At 45.6% G+C, this 19,925-nt stretch overlaps 1 protein-coding gene across 1 annotated transcript in view; it reads right to left on the bottom strand.

Annotated features, from left to right (window-relative positions):
- Nucleotides 1–19,925, bottom strand: part of SLC15A5 (solute carrier family 15 member 5) — a 269,608-nt gene that overhangs the window by 225,850 nt on the left and 23,833 nt on the right. Inside the window, exon 2 of the mRNA XM_075342328.1 lies at nucleotides 2,508–2,730. Within this exon, the coding sequence (XP_075198443.1) occupies nucleotides 2,508–2,730 (223 nt within the window). The remainder of the gene's footprint in view (nucleotides 1–2,507; nucleotides 2,731–19,925) is intronic.

Below are 19,925 nucleotides of genomic sequence, written 5' to 3'. Positions count from 1 at the left end.
TGAGTGGCACCATGAGATGAGTGAGTGACACCATGAGATAAGTGAGTGGCACCATGAGATGAGTGAGTGGCATCATGAGATGAGTGAGTGGCACCATGAGATGAGTGAGTGGCACCATGAGATGAGTGAGTGACACCATGAGATGAGTGAGTGGCACCATGAGATGAGGGACTAGCACCATGAGGTGAGTGAGTGGCACCATGAGATGAGGGACTAGCACCATGAGATGAGTGAGTGGCACCATGAGATGAGTGAGTGGCACCATAAGATGAGGGACTAGCACCATGAGATGAGGGACTAGCACCATGAGATGAGTGAGTGGCACCATGAGATGAGTGAGTGGCACCATGAGATGAGGGACTGGCACCATGAGATGAGTGAGTGGCACCATGAGATGAGGGACTAGCACCATGAGATGAGTGAGTGGCACCATGAGATGACTGAGTGGCACCATGAGATGAGGGACTAGCACCATGAGATGAGTGAGTGGCACCATGAGATGAGTGAGTGACACCATGAGATGAGTGAGTGGCACCATGAGATGAGTGAGTGGTACCATGAGATGAGTGAGTGACACCATGAGATGAGTGAGTGACACCATGAGATGAGTGAGTGACACCATGAGATGAGTGAGTGGCACCATGAGATGAGGGACTAGCACCATGAGATGAGTGAGTGACACCATGAGATGAGGGACTAGCACCATGAGATGAGTGAGTGGCACCATGAGATGAGTGAGTGACACCATGAGATAAGTGAGTGGCACCATGAGATGAGTGAGTGGCACCATGAGATGAGTGAGTGACACCATGAGATGAGGGACTAGCACCATGAGATGAGTGACACCATGAGATGAGTGAGTGACACCATGAGATGAGTGAGTGACACCATGAGATGAGTGAGTGGCACCATGAGATGAGGGACTAGCACCATGAGATGAGTGAGTGACACCATGAGATGAGGGACTAGCACCATGAGATGAGTGAGTGGCACCATGAGATGAGTGAGTGACACCATGAGATGAGTGAGTGGCACCATGAGATGAGGGACTAGCACCATGAGATGAGTGAGTGGCACCATGAGATGAGGGACTAGCACCATGAGATGAGTGAGTGGCACCATGAGATGAGGGACTGGCACCATGAGATGAGTGAGTGGCACCATGAGATGAGTGAGTGACACCATGAGATAAGTGAGTGGCACCATGAGATGAGTGAGTGGCACCATGAGATGAGTGAGTGACACCATGAGATGAGTGAGTGGCACCATGAGATGAGGGACTAGCACCATGAGATGAGTGAGTGGCACCATGAGATGAGGGACTAGCACCATGAGATGAGTGAGTGGCACCATGAGATGAGTGAGTGGCACCATAAGATGAGGGACTAGCACCATGAGATGAGGGACTAGCACCATGAGATGAGTGAGTGGCACCATGAGATGAGTGAGTGGCACCATGAGATGAGTGAGTGGCACCATGAGATGAGGGACTGGCACCATGAGATGAGTGAGTGGCACCATGAGATGAGGGACTAGCACCATGAGATGAGTGAGTGGCACCATGAGATGACTGAGTGGCACCATGAGATGAGGGACTAGCACCATGAGATGAGTGAGTGGCACCATGAGATGAGTGAGTGACACCATGAGATGAGTGAGTGGCACCATGAGATGAGTGAGTGGCACTATGAGATAAGTGAGTGGCACCATGAGATGAGTGAGTGGCACCATGAGATGAGTGAGTGGCACCATAAGATGAGGGACTAGCACCATGAGATGAGTGAGTGGCACCATGAGATGAGTGAGTGGCACCATGAGATGAGTGAGTGGCACCATGAGATGAGTGAGTGGCACCATAAGATGAGGGACTAGCACCATGAGATGAGTGAGTGGCACCATGAGATGAGGGACTAGCACCATGAGATGAGTGAGTGGCACCATGAGATGAGTGAGTGACACCATGAGATGAGTGAGTGGCACCATGAGATGAGGGACTAGCACCATGAGATGAGTGAGTGGCACCATGAGATGAGGGACTAGCACCATGAGATGAGTGAGTGGCACCATGAGATGAGTGAGTGACACCATGAGATGAGTGAGTGGCACCATAAGATGAGGGACTAGCACCATGAGATGAGTGAGTGGCACCATGAGATGAGTGAGTGGCACCATGAGATGAGGGACTAGCACCATGAGATGAGTGAGTGGCACCATGAGATGAGTGAGTGGCACCATGAGATGAGTGAGTGGCACCATGAGATGAGTGAGTGGCACCATGAGATGAGTGAGTGGCACTATGAGATGTGGCCTCAGGATAATTTTCCTGCAATGCCGATCTCAGTAAGACATTGGTGGCTTCTACGACATCACTGACTTTCCGATCACCCTACACAACCCACGGCCAGAACTTTCTTCCTACAACCCGAGTCCCTCATTATTAGCAGAACACCTCTAGAATGAGTCATGGTGGATACAGCGGCCGTGGCACACAGATATGGATTACTCACCAGGTAAAAAATGACATCAGCTCCTTCTGTCTGTAGCTCCGTAGGCCGTAGGCACTTAATGGGCAGACAATGGCCCGAATCCCACCAGTTCCCACAGATGCCATTAAGAGTCCAGCGTAGAACAGCAGCGTCTGCGCCTTCCGAGCCAAGGTGTGTGCGATGTGATGCCTGTCTATGTAGAAGTCCTCAAAGGGAAACGCAACTAGAGGCAGCATGGCTGTTCCTGGGGGCAAAAACAAGTGTCAAGTGTGGCAGACCACCAAACCCACAGGTACCAAACACTACCACATGCACCTTAACTACAGGGTCCATCTCATTGAATCCAAATCACAAAGTCCATCATATAGAACCTCAACCGCAGAGCCAATCACACAGAACCTCAACTACAGAGTCCATCACACTGAATCTAAATCACAGGGTCCATCACACAGAACCTCAACCGCAGAGTCCATCACACTGAATCCAAATCACAAGGTCCATCACACTGAACCTCAACCACAGAGTCCATCACACTGAATCTAAATCACAGGGTCCATCACACACAACCTCAACCGCAGAGTCCATCACACTGAATCCAAATCACAAGGTCCATCACACTGAACCTCAACCACAGAGTCCATCACACTGAATTCAAATCACAAGGGCCATCACACTGAACCTCAACCGCAGAGTCCATCACACTGAATCCAAATCACAAGGTCCATCACACTGAACCTCAACCGCAGAGCCAATCACACTGAACCCCCAACAACAGAGTCCATCACACAGAACCTCAACCACAGAGTCCATCACACTGAATCTAAATCACAGGGTCCATCACACAGAACCTCAACCGCAGAGTCCATCACACTGAATCCAAATTACAAGGGCCATCACACTGAACCTCAACCACAGAGTCCATCACACTGAATCCAAATCACAAGGTCCATCACACTGAACCTCAACCACAGAGCCAATCACACTGAACCCCCAACAACAGAGTCCATCACACAGAACCTCAACCACAGAGTCCATCACACTGAATCTAAATCACAGGGTCCATCACACAGAACCTCAACCGCAGAGTCCATCACACAGAACCTCAACCGCAGAGTCCATCACACTGAATCTAAATCACAAGGTCCATCACACAGAAACTCAACCGCAGAGTCCATCACACTGAATCCAAATCACAAGGTCCATCACACAGAACCTCAACCGCAGAGCCAATCACACTGAACCGCCAACAAAAGAGTCCATCACACTGAATCTAAATCACAGGGTCCATCACACTGAATCCAAATCACAAGGTCCATCACACAGAACCCCCAATAATAGGGTTTATCACATTATTATTATTTACTATTGTAGCTCCATTTACTCCATGGCGCTTTACAATTGAAAAGGGTATACATAAAAAAACAACAAACAAACAAGTACAAGAATCGTGAACATTACAAAAACAGACTGGTACAGGAGGAGAGAGGACCCTGCTCACGAGGGCTCACAGTCTACAAGGGATGGGTGAGGGTACAGGAGGAGAGAGGACCCTGCCCACGAGGGCTCACAGTCTACAGGGGATGGGTGAGTGTACAGGAGGAGAGAGGACCCTGCCCACGAGGGCTCACAGTCTACAGGGGATGGGTGAGTGTACAGGAGAAGAGAGGACCCTGCCCACGAGGGCTCACAGTCTACAGGGGATGGGTGAGTGTACAGGAGGAGAGAGGACCCTGCCCACGAGGGCTCACAGTCTACAGAGGATGGGTGAGTGTACAGGAGGAGAGAGGACCCTGCCCACGAGGGCTCACAGTCTACAGGGGATGGGTGAGTGTACAGGAGGAGAGAGGACCCTGCTCACGAGGGCTCACAGTCTACAGGGGATGGGTGAGTGTACAGGAGGAGAGAGGACCCTGCCCACGAGGGCTCACAGTCTACAGGGGATGGGTGAGTGTACAGGAGGAGAGAGGACCCTGCTCACGAGGGCTCACAGTCTACAGGGGATGGGTGAGTGTACAGGAGGAGAGAGGACCCTGCTCACGAGGGCTCACAGTCTACAGGGGATGGGTGACGGGACAGTGTGTGAGAGGACCCTGCTCACGAGGGCTCACAGTCTACAGGGGATGGGTGAGTGTACAGGAGGAGAGAAGACCCTGCTCACGAGGGCTCACAGTCTACAGGGGATGGGTGAGTGTACAGGAGGAGAGAGGACCCTGCCCACAAGGGCTCACAGTCTACAGGGGATGGGTGAGTGTACAGGAGGAGAGAGGACCCTGCCCACGAGGGCTCACAGTCTACAGGGGATGGGTGAGTGTACAGGAGGAGAGAAGACCCTGCTCACGAGGGCTCACAGTCTACAGGGGATGGGTGAGTGTACGGGAGGAGAGAGGACCCTGCCCACGAGGGCTCACAGTCTACAGGGGATGGGTGAGTGTACAGGAGGAGAGAGGACCCTGCTCACGAGGGCTCACAGTCTACAGGGGATGGGTGAGTGTACAGGAGGAGAGAGGACCCTGCCCACGAGGGCTCACAGTCTACAGGGGATTGGTGAGTGTACAGGAGGAGAGAGGACCCTGCCCACGAGGGCTCACAGTCTACAGGGGATGGGTGAGTGTACAGGAGGAGAGAGGACCCTGCCCACGAGGGCTCACAGTCTACAGGGGATGGGTGAGTGTACAGGAGGAGAGAGGACCCTGCCCACGAGGGCTCACAGTCTACAGGGGATGGGTGAGTGTACAGGAGGAGAGAGGACCCTGCCCACGAGGGCTCACAGTCTACAGGGGATGGGTGAGTGTACAGGAGGAGAGAGGACCCTGCCCACGAGGGCTCACAGTCTACAGGGGATGGGTGAGTGTACAGGAGGAGAGAGGACCCTGCCCACGAGGGCTCACAGTCTACAGGGGATGGGTGAGTGTGCAGGAGGAGAGAGGACCCTGCCCACGAGGGCTCACAGTCTACAGGGGATGGGTGAGTGTACAGGAGGAGAGAGGACCCTGCTCACGAGGGCTCACAGTCTACAGGGGATGGGTGAGGAGACAGTAGGTGAGGACAGAGATGGTTGCACAGTGGTATAGTGGTCTGAGAGTTATTGTACGTTTGTCGGAAAAGGTGGGTCTTCAGGTTCCTTTTGAAGGTTTTCTCTGTAGGAGAGAGTCCAATATGCTGGGGTAGAGCACTCCAGAGTATGGGGGAGGCACGGGAGAAATCTTGTATGCAATTGTTGGAAGAGGAGATGAGAGAGGAGTAGAGAAGGAGATCTTGTGAGAATCGGAGGGGAAGCCAGTGAAAGGATTAACAGAGAGGAGAGGTCGGGGAATAATGGGGGGACAAGTGGATTAGTTGGGCAGCAGAGTTTAGGATAGATTGGAGGGGTGCGAGAGTGTTGGAAGGGAGGCCACAGAGCAGGAGGTTGCAGTAGTCCAGGCGGTTGATGATGAGGGCATGCACTAATGTTTTTGCTGATTCTTGGTTAAGAAATACACAAATCAGGGAGATATTTTGGAGTTTTAGTCGGCATGAGATGAAGAGGGCTTGGATGTGCGGCTTGAAAGAGAGCAGAGGCAGTGTCTGAGGCAACGAGCTTGTGAGACTGGGGAGAGTGAGCAACCATTGACTTTGATGGATATGTCAGTTGGAGGAGATGAGTGAGGAGGAGGAAAGACAATGAGCTCTGTTTTGTCCATGTTAAGCTTTAGGAATCGCTCAGAGAAGAAGGATGAAATAGCAGACAGACATTGTGGGATTCTGGTTAGTAAAGAGGTGATGTCAGGTCCAGAGAGGTAGATCTGTGAGTCATCAGCATAGAGATGATACTGGAAGCCGTGGGACTCTATGAGCTGTCCCAGGCCGAAGGTGTAGATGGAGAACAGCAGGGGTCCGAGAACTGAGCCTTAAGGTCCAGTCACACTAAGCAACTTACCAGCGATCCCAACAACGATAGGGATCGCTAGTAAGTTGCTAGGAGGTTGCTGGTGAGATGTCACACTGCGACGCTCCAGCGATTGCACCAGCAACCTGACCTGGCAGGGATCGCTGGAGCGTCGCTACACGAGTTGCTGGTGAGCTCACCAGCAACCAGTGACCAGCCCCCAGCGCCGCGTGGAAGATGCTGCGCTTGGTAACTAAGGTAAATATCGGGTAACCAACCCCATATTTACCTTGGTTACCAGCGCACGCAGCTACACGTGCAGAGAGCAGGGAGCAGCGCACACTGAGCGCTGGCTCCCTGCTCTCCTAGCTACAGCACACATCGGGTTAATTAACCCGATGTGTACTGCAGCTACATGTGCACAGAGCAGGGAGCAGCGCACAATGCTTAGCGCTGGCTCCTTGCTCTCCTAGTTACAGCACACATAGGGTTAATTACCCGATGTGTACTGCAGCTACATGTGCACAGAGCAGGAGCCGGCACTGACAGTGAGAGCGGCGGAGGTTGGTAACAAAGGTAAATATCGGGTAACCAAGGACAGGGCTTCTTGGTTACCCGATGTTTACTGTGGTTACCAGCCTCCGCAGAAGCCGGCTCCTGCTGTCTGCACATTCAGTTGTTGCTCTCTCGCTGTCACACACAGCGATGTGCGCTCCACAGCGGGACAGCAACAACTAAAAAATGGCCCAGGACATTCAGCAACAACCAACGACCTCACAGCAGGGGCCAGGTTGTTGCTGGATGTCACACACAGCGACATCGCTAGCAACATCACAAAAGTTGTTCGTTAGCAGCGATGTTGCTAGCGATGTTTTTGTGTGTGACGGGGCCTTTAGGGGACACCAACAGATGGGGGGCGAGATGAGGAAGTGGTGTGAGAATGGGAGACGCTGAAAGTCCGGTCAGTTAGGTAGGAGGAGATCCAAGACAGAACCACGTCTGTGATGTCCAGAGATGAGAGAATATGTAATAGGAGGGAATGGTCCACTGTGTCAAAGGCAGAGGACAGGTCCAGGAGGAGGAGGACAGAGTAGTGTCGCTTGAGTTAGTAGGTCATTGGTAACTTTAGTTAGGACAGCTTCGGTGGAATGATGGGGTCGGACACCAGAATATAACCAGTCAAAGAGGGAGCAGAAGGACAGGTGGGAGGACAGTTCCAGATGGACATGCTGTTCCAGTAGTTTTGAGGTATAGGGGAGAAGTGATATGGGGCGGTAGCTAGACACAGAGGATGGGTCAAGGGGGGACTTTTTGAGGATGGGTGTGATCGAAGCATGATGGGAAGACACCAGTTGTTAGTGATAGGTTGAAGAGACAAGTTAGGGTTGGGATGAGGAATACGGTGAGATTGGGGATGAGGTGGGATGGGAGCAGGTCAAGTGCACAGGTGGTTAGATGTGATCTTGAGAGTAGAGTGGAAAGATGACCTTCTGTCATGGTGGAGAAGCTGGATTTGGAGGAAGAGGGCTCAGTAGTTATGACGAGGGGCTGTGGTGATTAGGGGCCAAAGCTTACTCTGATGGTGTCAATCTTCTGCTTGAAGAAAGAGGCAAAGTCTTCAGCTGAGATGAGAGGAGAGGGAGGTGGTGCCGGGGGACGGTGGAGAGGAGAGGGAGGTGGTGGCGGGGGACAGTGGAGAGGAGAGGGAGGTGGTGCCGGGGGACGGTGGAGAGGAGAGGGAGGTGGTGGCGGGGGACAGTGGAGAGGAGAGGGAGGTGGTGGCGGGGGACGGAGGAGAGGAGACGGAGGTGGTGCCGGGGGACGGTGGAGAGGAGAGGGAGGTGGTGGCGGGGGACAGTGGAGAGGAGAGGGAGTTGGTGCCGGGGGACGGTGGAGAGGAGAGGGAGGTGGTGGCGGGGGACGGAGGAGAGGTGAAAGTGTTGAATAGCTGTTTAGGGTTGTGAGATAGAGGATATGAGGGATGAGAAGTAGGTTTGTTTTGCAGCAGTGAGTGCAGATTTGAAAGTGGTGAGGGACTCTGTATATGCAATGACATTGAATCCAAATCACAAGAACCATCACAATGAACCCCAGCCACAAAGGTCTTCACACAGATCACATTTTCTCTTTAACATTTTCTCTTTAACATCAGTGGATTTAACTTCATTTGGTGTTGAAGTGGTTAATGGATGTAAAAACATTAAAATTAATACATCTAGTTATCAAATATTTCATAGTAGGACATATATGTTCACAGTTCTGTTTATGTTGGAGGGCATAGTTTATTAATAAAGTTTTTATAAGGAATAAATATTAAAATATCCATATTGAATATACTTGAGTACTGACATGGAAGGATATATATAAATCTTCTGGAAGCTTCTAGAAGATTATGTCATATGGAACTATGTTCAACTAAAACACCCTATATGGACTGGACAGTTGTCATATAACACACGATGGAGGGGGCTACTGGTCGCTCCTGCACGTTGTCAGCTGCCCAGAAGGCTCCGAGACTGCAAGATGAACACATGCTGTCCAGCCTAGGGGGATATCACCCCCTGCTTTGCCATTCAGAATCCAAGGAGAGATGGATGAAGATTTTCTATTGATCAATATGGACTAAATGAACTCTTTTTCGTAAGCTAATGAAGTATATTATTTTTCCTTTCTGTAACTGAACCCTGGCAACCATTTTTAAATAGATAAAATACATTTATTTTTTACATTTTTGAAGTCCTTTCTTTCATGCGCTTTTACGTATTTGAAGAAAAATATATTTAAGAGTATATTTTTTAACATTTGGCGAGCTCAGTCATTCGTGTTTTTTTTCATTTTTGTGCTTCTTCCTTCACTTTGCATAAGGGGGGACAGACAGAGACATATGCCTCCTGCAAAGTGAGAGGGAATCGACAATTTATAAAAATCACGCAGAACCTAGGAAATACGTATAAGTCAAGTTGCATGAAAGTTTTTTTAAATGAACTTTAAAGACTTTATAAAGCCACAGAAGTTAACTTTTGACGTATTTTTTGAGCAAGAAAGATAAAGTCAGTCCATAAGAAGTATTGGACGTGCTAAGCAAGGTGAACCAAGTCCTACAGGATCATCCATCAGATCATCTGACCAGTTCAGGTAAGAAAATGGATTTTATCTCTTCATATGTTAAGCAAAGTAAAATTCAGTTCACTTATTCAGATATTTCTAATGTGGAAGAGATTTGGTTACGCTTTTATGGGGAGTGTGAACTTGAGAATTCACGTATAGAATGTGCAAGGTCTTTTAATAGAGAGAAACAGAAAATCAGAAATGTCTGTCATTTAGTCTATGATTTTCACAAGTTAATCGTAGAAAAATGTAAAAATGGTGAAAATAGACAACCTGAATTGTCAGGAAAGTCAGTGATAGAGAAATCCAAAGACTGCTTAGAACCTGGAATGTCAGTCAGTGATATGGTGAATTCTGACTGTAATGTTGGAAATGATAAATCAGATTTAGACTGTAATTCAAATCAGAATCTTGACAATGGCGACAGACACGTGCTACGTAATCAAGGTGATTTTCAGGACACTGGGAAAGAAGCAGGAAATGACGTAGAGAAGCCAGAAGGGGGAGGAGCCAGAGTGGGACACGTGCAGAAAGGACACGTGCAGAGAGAAAATGGCGACGATCAGTTTAAAGAAATAGAACAGACTAAGTTAGGAATTAAACTTAGAAAGAGTCTATTGGACATATGCAAATTAATTCCCGCATATAATCCTAAAATACATGTTTGCAGAAATTCAGAGATATTTGAAAGTTCCGTTGAGAAGTTAAATTTAACCAATAGTGAGACGAATCAGTTATTCCGTATGTGGATACCTCAGCATTTCTTTAGACAATTGGCATTAAAAAAGTCTTCTGACAGTGAGACATTTGATTGTTCAAATGATAACGATATCATAAGGCTGAAAAATCTCATCTTCTGTGCAAGGAATGAATCTGATCCAAATTATGAGATGTTAAAGGAATTACAAATTGAACAGAATGAGAGTACGTTCTCATTTATGTCCGTTTTTGAACGTTTGTATAGGGCGGTCATTCCAAATGTCAGATTGGATGGAATGATACATTTATTCATCAAGAAATTTAATTTCCTTGATAATGCAGCTTGTGCGGTGGCATTAAATAAAAAGTCCCTATTCGAATGTACGACATTTATCGATTTTGTTAGAAATCACCAAAGTCAATCAAAACAGAAATTAATTAATTCTGAAAAACCAACACGAAAAAGGGAGAGTTTCTGTGAAAAACCAACAGTGTCTCCCAGATCCAGATATTTCTGTGACAGGATATATGAAATTCGCAGGAAAACACATACGTGTTACAAACCATACAATCCATCCCAATTATTATCATCTAAAAATCTTTTTCCACAGGAAAAACCTTTGTTTCCCTTGTCTCCAGTGAAGGGATTGGTCACTGGGATTGAGGATCCCAGACAAATGATGAGTAAAAGCTTTGAAAGACAGAAACAGGTGTCTTGTGCAGATTCTTTCCCTGGGTTAGAATTTGACAGCCAGAGACAGCTGGGAGACGTTCTTTCTCATTTAAGAACAAAACTTGAGTTACAACGAATCTTTGAAGAAAAATTTAGGTTTGGTCTTCAGCTAAATAAAGTGGATTTCTGGGTAAATTAATTTTATTGTTTGATAAATGTGATTATTCATATACAGTGAATCTATGCATATATATATATATATATATATATTAAAAGTAGTGATAGTAAATCAAGGTCATATTTTCATTTAGTAAAATGTTAGTTTAATGTTATAAATTAATAATTTGATCTCTGTATATGAATAATAATATTTAAAATGAAATAATAAGAGAAAGTAACAGATTCTAAGTGTTTCATTTTTATCATAAATATGATAATAATTGTATTCTTTTATTTCCCTCAGAATTTATCAGTAAAGCAGATTGATGAAGTATTAACTTTTTATTTATACATTTGTTCTTGTCCTCAATCAGGTAACATATCTTATTGTGTAAGGTTAATCGCGAAAGCATGATTAATAATAATTATTATTTTCTCAGGTACCAATTGCCAGAGAACTATTACTTTAACGTTTCTTTTATGAATATATATCTTCTTTAGAGTTATTAGAAATGTAATCTGAGCTTTGGAGTGTAGTAAAACTGCTTGCTGTTTTGGAATGGTGTTCTTTGCACGTAACCAGAGCATGTGACTTGAATTACTAAAGCTAATAATAAATGTTTGTTCTATGGTCAAATGTACAGTATGTAATACATTGGAATTTGTATTTTTCAAGAAGTACTTCAAATTAGTAACATAATTTTTGAAATGCGCATAGAATAATTGGAAAAAAAAGGGATATGTGTCTGTCAATGTTTCTATGTAGAAGTATATGTTAAAGAACCATGGCAGTCTTGTGTGCATAGATGTGTCTATGAATGATTGATTGTCTGAGCAGCTGCCGATGTCAAGTACTTGGATCCAGAAAAAAAAAGGGAATTTTTGTTTTAACTTCGAGGTAATAATATATGTATGTATACTAATAGAATAAATAAGTTATAGTACATAAGTATAAATAATGAAGGAATTTATACCAAATATATCTTATTCTTAGACATATTTCTTTAATATAGAGATGTTAGGATCTTTTGTGTTAGTTACTTTTACTGATACACAGATTGGTAATCATTTTTTCTTTTCAAATATGGAAGTGATATGTATAATATGGTCTTGAAGATATACAACATACATTTTAATTTAATTTAATCTTGACATATTAATTTTTATAACATCACATTTCATGATGTTGAAAGGGAAAGGTTGGGTTTTAATCACACTTTTATATTTGATAAATATATGTGTTTACAGGATACTTTAATAATTAATATTTCAAGTATAAGGGAAGAATTGGGAATAAAAAATATATTTGAAGTATATCATAATGCATTTATATACTAAGAGAAGAGTATTATTTGCAAGGTTACATGACTTAATTATTTTTATAGGTTACTGATATGATAGGTATGGAAATCCTATAAGATACTGGTAACATTAAGGTTATGTATTATTAAAGACATAGGTGTTATATACATAGAAGGCCTTATTTTTATTTCAATTTTTATTTTTATTCCGATTTTCATTTTTCCTTTTATTCCTATTTTTTATATTAATTATTATTATTTAATATTCACATTTTTAATCGAAATTTTAATTCTACAATTTTTATTTTTTTCTTTCAAATTTTAAATATCTCAATCGAGAAAACACTTCAATATTTAGTTAAGTAATATCTAATATAAGAATATTACTTTATTAAATATGAATCATATTAAAAGGGAAAAGTTCCACTTTTTGGAAGAAAAGAATACTTCCTTCATCAATATATACAATTGTCTACTTCCTAGTAATACATTATTTTTATATTAGTATGTTAACACAATAAGGATGAAATATTACTTATAGTTACACATTTTCTTATAGTAGGTTATTTAATAAATAATAGACAAATCAAATAAATTAAATTAGAGTAATAAAGATGGAAGATCGAGGTACATCCAGGTTTACCTTCCCATATTTACAAATAATATTTATATTATATTTTTAATCAATAATAATTTATAATGGGTATTATTGTGTTTTGATGGAATCATCCAGTCTTTTCTAAAAGGTTATTTGCTTTGGTTTATAATTTTAAAAATGATCTAACTAAATAAGCTACATTGTTGCCTTTCATATTTATAATATGATACATGTTATAGGTACACATTATATTATTTCATATTTTATACTATGTTTTGGTTACATTCAACACATTGCCACCTATGGGTTTGGAAGGGTAATACACCAATGATAAAAAAGGTCATTACATGAGAATACTATTGTCTATACCATTATGCAGTATTTTATCATTCTAAGTATCAATTATATTAATACTTCTACGATAATAATAATGACATGGTATTATAGTATTGGAGTTATGATACGCTGTGACATTTATTAGTGATAGTTATTGCCATATTTGGTATTTAGATTAGGGAATGAAGTCTTCAATCAAGATTACAGAAGATAAAAAAGACTTTATAATTATCCTAAAGTTAAAAGGGATTCTGCAAAAAGGTCCAAAAGGTAACGTCTCAAATGAGACTGTGAAACATACAAAATACACTTACCGCGTTTGCACCTCAGAAACACAGTGATCCTATGGTTCCAGGATGGACAATGACACATGGTCTGTGCATTAAGACCTCACTACAGTTACTAAGAAGAGCAATGACGTGTTAAAATTAACCCCTGTCGTGCTGACCAAGAACGTCTTAACATCTGTTCCAGGATTTGACAACAGGCAGCATGGAGGATAAAAAGGTGACTAATGTAAATTACACTGTACAGACATCAAAGACTTCTGCTATTCTTCTACACTCATGAACTGTGGTTTATCAACATTGGCTATGGACTTTGTAATAAAGAATAAAGTTTATGGACTTGATCTAACGATGATAAACACAATACGGGACTGTTTAAATTGGTAACCATTCATTTTTATCAAAGGATTTATTTCTAAGAGACTGTGTTTATGCCAGATTACATCAGAGATAAGAAGACATCAACTCAGAGGACATCATATGGTGACCGGATTTGTTTTTTTGCATTTCTTTTTAGGTCTAGGGAAGTATAGTTATATATTTTTATATGATTAATCAGTCACGGCCTATCATAACATGAATTCACATTATTATATTATTGAACTTACAACATGAATAATGCAAATTAATTATTATTCATCATTATTATTGATATTAATCCATTATCGCCAAATAAGGAAAGAAGATTTGTTATTTTAATGATGTATTAATTAATTTTCGGGGTTACTTCACCCGCTTCAAGGGGGGATTGCAAAAACATTAAACTTAATACATCTAGTTATCAAATATTTTATAGTAGGACATATAAGTTCACAGTTCTGTTTATGTTGGAGGGCATAGTTTATTAATAAAGTTTTTATAAGGAATAAATATTAAAATATCCATATTGAATATACTTGAGTACTGACATGGAAGGATATATATAAATCTTCTGGAAGCTTCTAGAAGATTATGTCATATGGAACTATGTTCAACTAAACACCCTATATGGATTGGACAGTTGTCATATAACACACGATGGAGGGGGCTACTGGTCGCTCCTGCACGTTGTCAGCTGCCCAGAAGACTCCGAGGCTGCAAGATGAACACATGCTGTCCAGCCTAGGGGGATATCACCCCCTGCTTTGCCATTCAGAATCCAAGGAGAGATGGATGAAGATTTTCTATTGATCAATATGGACTAAATGAACTCTTTTACGTAAGCTAACAAAGTATATTATTTTTCCTTTCTGTAACTGAACCCTGGCAACCAGTTTTAAATAGATAAAATACATTTATTTTTTACATTTTTGAAATCCTTTCTTTCATGCGCTTTTACGTATTTGAAGAAAAATATATTTAAGAGTATATTTTTTAACACTTGCACACGGCCTTATGTCAATCCCCTGTACCGTCGGTCCATGGCTCCATACTTGCACACGGTCTCATGTCCATCCCCTGTACCATCGGTCCATGGCTCCATACTTGTACACGGCCTCATGTCCATCCCCTGTACCATCGGTCCATGGCTCCATACTTGCACACGGCCTCATGTCCATCCCCTGTACTATCTGTCCATGGCTCCATACTTGCACACGGTCTCATGTCCATCCCCTGTACTATCTGTCCATAGCTCCATACTTGTACACGGCCTCATGTCCATCCCCTGTACCGTCTGTCCATAGCTCCATACTTGTACACGGCCTCACGTCCATCCCCTGTACTGTCTGTCCATGGCTCCATACTTGCACACGGTCTCATGTCCATCCCCTGTACCATCGGTCCATGGCTCCATACTTGCACATGGTCTCATGTCCATCCCCTGTACCGTCTGTCCATAGCTCCATACTTGTAGACGGCCTCATGTCCATCCCCTGTACTATCTGTCCATGGCTCCATACTTGTACACGGTCTCATGTCCATCCCCTGTACTATCTGTCCATAGCTCCATACTTGTACACGGCCTCATGTCCATCCCCTGTACTATGTGTCCATGGCTCCATACTTGCACACGGTCTCATGTCCATCCCCTGTACTATCTGTCCATGGCTCCATACTTGCACACGGTCTCATGTCCATCCCCTGTACTATCTGTCCATAGCTCCATACTTGCACACGGCCTCATGTCCATCCACTGTACCATCGGTCCATGTCTCCATACTTCTACTCGGCCTCATGTCCATCCCCTGTACTATCTGTCCATAGCTCCATACTTGTACATGGCCTCATGTCCATCCCCTGTACTATCTGTCCATGGCTCCATACTTGCACACGGTCTCATGTCCATCCCCTGTACTATCTGTCCATAGCTCCATACTTGTACACGGCCTCATGTCCATCCCCTGTACTGTCTGTCCATGGCTCCATACTTGCACACAGCCTCATGTCCATCCCCTGTACTGTCTGTCCATGGCTCCATACTTGCACACGGTCTCATGTCCATCCCCTGTACTGTCTGTCCATGGCTCCATACTTGCACACGGTCTCATGTCCATCCCCTGTCCTATCTGTCCATGGCTCCATACTTGCACACGGTCTCATGTCCATCCCCTGTACTATCTGTCCATAGCTCCATACTTGCACACGGCCTCATGTCCATCCCCTGTACTATCTGCCCATGGCTCCATACTTGCACACGGTCTCATGTCCATCCCCTGTACTATCTGTCCATGGCTCCATACTTGTACACGGCCTCATGTCCATCCCCTGTACTATCTGTCCATGGCTCCATACTTGCACATGGCCTCATGTCCATCCCCTGTACTATCTGTCCATAGCTCCATACTTGCACACGGCCTCATGTCCATCCCCTGTACTATCTGTCCATGGCTCCATACTTGCACACGGTCTCATGTCCATCCCCTGTACCGTCAGTCCATAGCTCCATACTTGCACACGGCCTTATGTCCATCCCCTGTACCATCGGTCCATAGCTCCATACTTGCACACGGTCTCATGTCCATCCCCTGTGCTATCTGTCCATGGCTCCATACTTATACACGGCCTTATGTCCATCCCCTGTACCGTCGGTCCATAGCTCCATACTTGCACACGGCCTTATGTCCATCCCCTGTACCGTCTGTCCATAGCTCCATACTTGTACACAGCCTCACGTCCATCCCCTGTACTGTCTGTCCATGGCTCCATACTTGCACACGGTCTGATGTCCATCCCCTGTACCATCGGTCCATGGCTCCATACTTGCACACGGTCTCATGTCCATCCCCTGTACCGTCTGTCCATAGCTCCATACTTGCACATGGCCTCATGTCCATCCCCTGTACCGTCTGTCCATAGTTCCATACTTGCACATGGCCTCATGTCCATCCCCTGTACTATCTGTCCATGGCTCCATACTTGCACATGGCCTCATGTCCATCCCCTGTACCGTCTGTCCATAGTTCCATACTTGCACATGGCCTCATGTCCATCCCCTGTACTATCTGCCCATGGCTCCATACTTGCACACGGTCTCATGTCCATCCCCTGTACTATCTGTCCATGGCTCCATACTTGTACACGGCCTCATGTCCATCCCCTGTACTATCTGTCCATGGCTCCATACTTGCACATGGCCTCATGTCCATCCCCTGTACTATCTGTCCATAGCTCCATACTTGCACACGGCCTCATGTCCATCCCCTGTACTATCTGTCCATGGCTCCATACTTGCACACGGTCTCATGTCCATCCCCTGTACCGTCAGTCCATAGCTCCATACTTGCACACGGCCTTATGTCCATCCCCTGTACCGTCGGTCCATGGCTCCATACTTGCACACGGTCTCATGTCCATCCCCTGTACCATCGGTCCATAGCTCCATACTTGCACACGCCCTCATGTCCATCCCCTGTACCGTCTGTCCATAGCTCCATACTTGTACACAGCCTCACGTCCATCCCCTGTACTGTCTGTCCATGGCTCCATACTTGCACACGGTCTGATGTCCATCCCCTGTACCATCGGTCCATGGCTCCATACTTGCACACGGTCTCATGTCCATCCCCTGTACCGTCTGTCCATAGCTCCATACTTGCACATGGCCTCATGTCCATCCCCTGTACTATCTGTCCATGGCTCCATACTTGCACATGGCCTCATGTCCATCCCCTGTACCGTCTGTCCATAGTTCCATACTTGCACATGGCCTCATGTCCATCCCCTGTACCGTCTGTCCATGGCTCCATACTTGCACATGGCCTCATGTCCATCCCCTGTACTATCTGTCCATGGCTCCATACTTGCACATGGCCTCATGTCCATCCCCTGTACCGTCTGTCCATAGTTCCATACTTGCACATGGCCTCATGTCCATCCCCTGTACCGTCTGTCCATGGCTCCATACTTGCACATGGCCTCATGTCCATCCCCTGTACCGTGTGTCCATAGTTCCATACTTGCACATGGCCTCATGTCCATCCCCTGTACCGTCTGTCCATGGCTCCATACTTGCACATGGCCTCATGTCCATCCCCTGTACCGTCTGTCCATAGTTCCATACTTGCACATGGCCTCATGTCCATCCCCTGTACCATCTGTCCATGGCTCCATACTTGTACACGGCCTCATGTCCATCCCCTGTACCATCTGTCCATGGCTCCATACTTGTACACGGCCTCATCTCCATCCCCTGTACTATCTGTCCATGGCTCCATACTTGTACACGGCCTCATGTCCATCCCCTGTACTATCTGTCCATAGCTCCATACTTGTACACGGCCTCATGTCCATCCCCTGTACCATTGGTCCATGGCTCCATACTTGTACACGGTCTCATGTCCATCCCCTGTACTATCTGTCCATAGCTCCATACTTGTACACGGCCTCATGTCCATCCCCTGTACCATCTGTCCATGGCTCCATACTTGTACACGGCCTCATGTCCATCCCCTGTACCATCTGTCCATGGCTCCATACTTGTACACGGCCTCATCTCCATCCCCTGTACTATCTGTCCATGGCTCCATACTTGTACACGGCCTCATGTCCATCCCCTGTACTATCTGTCCATAGCTCCATACTTGTACACGGCCTCATGTCCATCCCCTGTACCATCGGTCCATGGCTCCATACTTGTACACGGCCTCATCTCCATCCCCTGTACTATCTGTCCATGGCTCCATACTTGTACACGGTCTCACGTCCATCCCCTGTACTATCTGTCCATAGCTCCATACTTGTACACGGTCTCATGTCCATCCCCTGTACTATCTGTCCATAGCTCCATACTTGCACACGGCCTCATGTCCATCCCCTGTACTATCTGTCCATAGCTCCATACTTGTACACGGTCTCATGTCCATCCCCTGTACTATCTGTCCATGGCTCCATACTTGTACACGGCCTCATGTCCGTCCCCTGTACTATCTGTCCATGGCTCCATACTTGCACACGGCCTCATGTCCATCCCCTGTACTATCTGTCCATAGCTCCATACTTGCACACGGCCTCATGTCCATCCCCTGTACTATCTGTCCATAGCTCCATACTTGTACACGGCCTCATGTCCATCCCCTGTACTATCTGTCCATAGCTCCATACTTGTACACGGTCTCATGTCCATCCCCTGTACCATCTGTCCATAGCTCCATACTTGCACACGGCCTCATGTCCATCCCCTGTACTATCTGTCCATGGCTCCATACTTGTACACGGCCTCATGTCCATCCCCTGTACTATCTGTCCATAGCTCCATACTTGCACACGGCCTCATGTCCATCCCCTGTACTATCTGTCCATAGCTCCATACTTGCACACGGCCTCATGTCCATTCCCTGTACTATCTGTCCATAGCTCCATACTTGTACACGGCCTCATGTCCATCCCCTGTACTATCTGTCCATAGCTCCATACTTGCACACGGCCTCATGTCCATCCCCTGTACTATCTGTCCATAGCTCCATACTTGTACACGGCCTCATGTCCATCCCCTGTACTATCTGTCCATAGCTCCATACTTGCACATGGCCTCATGTCCATCCCCTGTACTATCTGTCCATAGCTCCATACTTGCACACGGCCTCATGTCCATCCCCTGTACTATCTGTCCATAGCTCCATACTTGCACACGGCCTCATGTCCATCCCCTGTACTATCTGTCCATAGCTCCATACTTGTACACGGCCTCATGTCCGTCCCCTGTACTATCTGTCCATAGCTCCATACTTGTACACGGCCTCATGTCCATCCCCTGTACTATCTGTCCATGGCTCCATACTTGTACACGGCCTCATGTCCATCCCCTGTACTGTCTGTCCATGGCTCCATACTTGCACACGGCCTCATGTCCATCCCCTGTACTATCTGTCCATAGCTCCATACTTGCACACGGCCTCATGTCCATCCCCTGTACTATCTGTCCATAGCTCCATACTTGCACACGGCCTCATGTCCATCCCCTGTACTATCTGTCCATAGCTCCATACTTGTACACG

The sequence above is a fragment of the Anomaloglossus baeobatrachus genome, chromosome 4, assembly GCF_048569485.1.
Source record: "Anomaloglossus baeobatrachus isolate aAnoBae1 chromosome 4, aAnoBae1.hap1, whole genome shotgun sequence".
Lineage (NCBI taxonomy): Eukaryota > Metazoa > Chordata > Amphibia > Anura > Aromobatidae > Anomaloglossus > Anomaloglossus baeobatrachus.
Note: the sequence above shows the minus strand (reverse complement) of the source record. Positions and strands in the feature narration are given on the sequence as shown.